Genomic DNA, 4,922 nt, shown 5'->3' with positions numbered 1-4,922 from the left:
CCTTATCCCTCACTATAGACTAACTAAATTAAATGCCTGACTGGTCAACTGCAAATTGCACAATTGCTTTGCACGATTTCGAGATCATATTGAAGCTGATATAGTATTGATGCTGCCTATTTAAAACTTAAACTGTATATAGTAGGTATGTACTTGTATGTGTATAAAGTAAAAACTAACTGACTAGAGATTGCCGTCTGCCTAACTAATAATAGTACGAACAACTAGAAGGGAATGTGTTTTGAAGCATGGAGTACAACTAAATTGTTAATAACTAAGGCTTAACTAAAATTCAATATGTAACTGAAGTTAAACATGTAAATTTTCTTGCATAGACTATAGGGTTCTTTGGTCTGTTTTTAGCTGTAGGTCTCAAGCGTGGAAACAAGAGCGTGAAAGGTTAAGAACTAAACTTAACAATAGCTATTAAACAAAATACATAAATATATATATTACACAACCAACTCACTTTACTCACTCACTGGACTCCCATTGGACTCCACTCCACTCCTCTCCAGGTACGCCCCTTAGTGCGCCAAGGTCGTGTGTTGAATGACGGAGGCACAGTTTCGCAAATTTGTTAGAGCGGCCGCCGCAATACTCTCCTCTTCGGTCAGGCCGTGCTCGACGATTTGGAGGCGACCATAGCCGGCCGAGCTGCTGGAGGAGCTGCAGTCGGACATGTAGTCGGGCTCGTAGTCGCAGTGGCTGCTGCTCGCCGCACCCACCACATAGACGCCCTCATCCGGATAGGAATGCGAGCTGCTGGCCGAGCTGGAGCTGGCGCTGGAGCTCGAGCTGGACTTGTAGGGTGCTGCCTGAAAGCTGGCTGTGATGGTGGTGGTGGTGGTTGTTGCTGAGGCTGCTGGGGCTGCTGGATTTGTTGGGGCGGTCGTGTCATCCTGAATTGTTGTTGTTGGCTGCAGCTTTTTCTGCGTTCCACGCTTCGCATGCGTTTGCTGATGTTTGCGCAGATAGGCTTGACGTTTAAATTTCTTGCCACATTCTGCACAGCCAAAGGGCAGCTCTTCAGCATTCTTTCCAGACTCATTATGTAGCTGCTGCTGTTGTTGTTGTTGTTGTTGCTGCTGCTGCTGCTGATTGATGGTATTGCGATTTTCCTTCTTGGATGCCGGCTCCTTCTTTGGCTTGTGCCAGCGTCGATGTGAGGCCAAATTGGCCGGACAATTGAACTGTTTGCCACACTCGGGACAACGGTATTCAAGGAGGACAATGCAGGCGCAACGATGCCGTGCCAGCCCAAAGGCATCCTCGAACTTAATGCGACACAGCTTGCACACATAGTCGCCAATGACATTCTTAATGGCCGCCAGCTCCGCTTTGGTCTCCTCAGTTACTTCGACGATATTGTATTTGGGATCGATGTCGCCATTACTGTACTGCATGGTGCCATCGGTAATATCCTCGAGCGGACGTATAATGGTGCCGGAGACCGGTGAACTGGTCTCCTCATCGAATTTAAGCTTGCGCGTCGCTTTATTTCGTTGGGGCTTTGTGCTCGGCGTTGGTGGTTTTGAGGTGCGCGGTGCCGTATCGGCGGCTTTGATGGGCTTCGCTGGTGTGGTGGCAACTGCAGTAACTACTGGGAGGACTACCTCCGCTTCGACCACCATTTCAGTCGCCTCCCCACCTGCTGGCTGTGGTTGTGCCTGTTCTATGTGCTTCACTTTTGGCATTTTGGCTGGCTGCTCAGCATCATCCTCACTGCTTTGCTGTAGTTCGTTAAATTTTCGCTTCGCTGGACTCTGCGGTGGCGTTATGGGCTTTAATGGCATGGCAGCTTCTGTGGGCGAATGTCGGATGGATGGGAGTGATGTGGTTGCTGCTACTGTTGCTGTTACTGTTGATGTTGCTGCTGTGCCTGATACCGGTTCGGTATAGACTTCGGCAAATGCGGTTGCCATTGGCACATCGTTCGCTATTTGCGGTGATGGCGGCTTTACAGACAAATCCAAGGGTATTTCACACTTGGTCTTGATGTTCAGATAGCGACTGCGATATTTGGGTGGCAGCGATGCCACAGTGGTCAGCAGACCCAGCCCATGTGGCATGCCCGTTGCATTGTGCAGCAAACGAATGCTGTGTGCTGTTGCGCCCCTCTCGGCGATGTTGTTGTTGCTGGCGACGCTGGCCATTGCACAGTTGCGCGTTTTAACGTAATTTTGACAAACTTAAACAAACGAGCCGAACTTCAATAAAATTTGCTTAATTTTTTGTTTGTTAGAGAGTGGGAGAGGAGGGGGGAATAGCGAACAAACGAACGAACGAACGATTCGAAACTTAATAACAAATTGAAAACTGAACTGGAACTGAGCTTGAGAGAACGAGAACGATAACGAGAAGCGTTTGCCGGTTGCCGGTTGCTAGCGCTCTTCTGCCTGCTTGCCTGCCTTGCCTCTCTGCTTCCTGTCGGCTCAACGTTTCTGCTGCGAATGACTAACAGCATATCCTGCCGGCTCTATTTATGTGTGCCAAAGGAAAGCGAAATTAAAATCATTGTTTGTGTGCGACGACGTCGTCGTCGTCGTCGCCCAACACACAGCTCTTGCTCTTGAATGTGTGTGTGTGTGTGTGTGGAAATTTCATCCCCCGTCATGTCGTTGTCCTTTTAGCCCTTACGTGCAGCGACGCCGGCGCTGTTGCTGTTGCTTTTGCTTTGGCTGTTCCTGCCGCAAAGCCGGAATCTTTTGTTAGCAATCACACACATTAGTCACCCTTTTTTCCACTCAGGCGGGGGGAGCCCTATAGTCGAAGCCGTGCATGTCGCCTCCGTCGCCGCCGCCGTCGACGTCGGCAGTGAAAGTCCTTTGCATTGTGGTTGGTGCACATTGCACTTGGAAAAATCATTGTTTATTATAATTTTGCAGCTGTGCCTCAGGTTGCCACGTTCCACAACTGCCAGGCCCGTTTGTGTGCGCCTGTGTGTTTGTTGCAACATTTGGCTTGCAAATTCTGTGATTCAGGGAATTTCTAGGTTCACTGACAATGGCCTAGCGGGTTGTCTGCTCTCTTTTTGGCAACAGCTGATAGCCATGAAGCCATTGATTGTGCCTGAAACCGCGGCACAAATTTGAATTGAATGCTCAAACTAAAACTCAATGGGCCGGAAGGATATACCAGATGAAGACATAGGCAAGCTGCTTTGTTACAAATTCATTGTAGAGAGGAAGCAGTTAAAGTTAATTGCGCCTATATTCTAAACATTTTGTATGCCAGAGTTGCGAATTCAAAATTTTTATTTATTTTTTTTATTTTTTTGTGCTGATCCTGAATCTCTTCATTCTGTACAACTGTTTCTCTCCTTCTCTGACATTCTTTCCCTTTCCGATTCCAAATCGAAATAAAAATTTAACAGAAAACAAAATCTTCAATTTGAAAAACTCTTCTATCTTTCCCTTTCCGATTCCAAATCGAAATGAAAAACTCTTTCTGAGCTCTTTTTTCATTTCAAAACTGCTTTCTTATAAGAAGTGGAACATGCAACATAATTTTTTCATACCAGAAAAAAAACTAATTTCTTGATATTTTGACGCTTTCAAGCATTTTCGGATAGATCTGTGCTTAAGTTCTGCTCAACTAAAAGATAGTTGCAGTCCAAAAATAACTGTTTAATATAAATTAAATAATAATGTATATACTCGTAGTTTATTAACAAAAAAACATTAAAATAGAAACAAAATAACCATAAAATAACGTTTCATTATGCATTTTGAGAAATATTTAAATAGTAATGTAATGTAATAATTGTACAATTCCTTATAATTTCTCACTTGAAAGTACTGTTAATGTATGTATAACGTATTAACGCTTCACACTTTACTGAAAACTCGAAGGATATATGGTTTGTAAAGCACCCACAAGGAACCCCATTTCTATGACGAGACAAATTTATTTGTCTATCTATTTTACTGACTACTACTTTCATCCATTTGGAGGCAAAGTGATGAAACTTTGCAGACTTCTTTTTGACAGACACAGATAGTATGGGGAGACCGATCATGTCAGGCCCTTACTTGTACTCATATATTAGATAGCTGTCATACAAACGACTTACGCAGATGTGCAGATGACTAGGCCTTTCCTAGGTACTTATGAGTTCTAAAAATATTCGTCGTCAATTCGACCAAGAATAACCTCACTAAAAAGTAAGTTATTTACCAAAATAAAAAAAAATTTTTCTTGAAACTAACTTCCTTTATTAGTTTTGGGCTTATATACAAAATTATATCAACAATTTTTACTAAAGTTTGATTTAATTTACCAAGTTTCGCGATGACAAATAAAACTACTTGAAGCTTAGTCGAAATATATTAAGACGGTTTATGCTGAGGTTGAATTCTGCTAAAATTTAATAAAAAAAATGTATTATTTTTTTTAAATCTTTATTTTTTTATTTAAGATCTGTCCTAGGGTGGACTATTATTAAATTTTATGATAACTTCAACATTTTTGTAATGATGCTCTTCTTCTCATGATGGTTGCGGCGTGATTCGAACCGAGTACCTACTCAAGGAACGAAATCACAATTATGGCATTCCTGCTAGCTCAATGAGCCAGGCGCCGTAATAAATAAAATAAAAAAGGACTTAAAAATAAAAGGGGAGAACTTTGTGATTGGGGATCCAACAGGAACCATTTAAAATTGGCCGTATTTGTTTCGACAAAAAATAAACGTAACATAAGAACAAGCGTGAGAACTAAAACTGACGTTCTGTTTTGTACTGTATTAATATTTCTCTCAGTGCATGCTGTTGTTGCATTTTCCTTGTGAGCTTCGCTCCTCGCTGTCTACGCACAAACGCACACAACAACAAAGACAGCAACAACAACTATGCTAAGCTCGTCAAGTTTGCTTTTGGTGGGGTAGGTAGCAGAATGGAACGCACACGGAACGAACTCAA

The 4,922-nt window shown here is 43.0% G+C and overlaps 1 protein-coding gene across 1 annotated transcript; it reads right to left on the bottom strand.

Moving 5' to 3' along the window:
- Positions 1 to 527: 527 nt before the first annotated feature.
- On the bottom strand, positions 528 to 2,156 carry LOC115622423 (insulinoma-associated protein 1). The gene is made up of 2 exons (XM_030516358.1): positions 1,652 to 2,156; positions 528 to 1,591 (listed from the first exon to the last, which is right to left on the bottom strand). Exons 1-2 carry the CDS (start codon positions 2,154 to 2,156, stop codon positions 528 to 530), a joined length of 1,569 nt encoding a protein of 522 aa, XP_030372218.1.
- Between the last annotated feature and the right edge of the window lie 2,766 nt (positions 2,157 to 4,922).

This window comes from Scaptodrosophila lebanonensis, unplaced genomic scaffold (assembly GCF_003285725.1).
Source record: "Scaptodrosophila lebanonensis strain 11010-0011.00,11010-0021.00 unplaced genomic scaffold, SlebRS2 tig00000043-arrow-pilon, whole genome shotgun sequence".
Lineage (NCBI taxonomy): Eukaryota > Metazoa > Arthropoda > Insecta > Diptera > Drosophilidae > Scaptodrosophila > Scaptodrosophila lebanonensis.
Note: the sequence above shows the minus strand (reverse complement) of the source record. Positions and strands in the feature narration are given on the sequence as shown.

What these genes read in the sequence shown, in the direction of transcription:
- LOC115622423 (XM_030516358.1), bottom strand. Translation starts at nt 2,156, where the DNA reads ATGGCCAGCGTCGCCAGCAACAACAACATCGCCGAGAGGGGCGCAACA. An exon ending in GGCACAACCACAGCCAGCAG is followed by an intron (nt 1,592 to 1,651) that starts GTGGGGAGGCGA and finishes TAGTTACTGCAG; the next exon opens with TTGCCACCACACCAGCGAAG.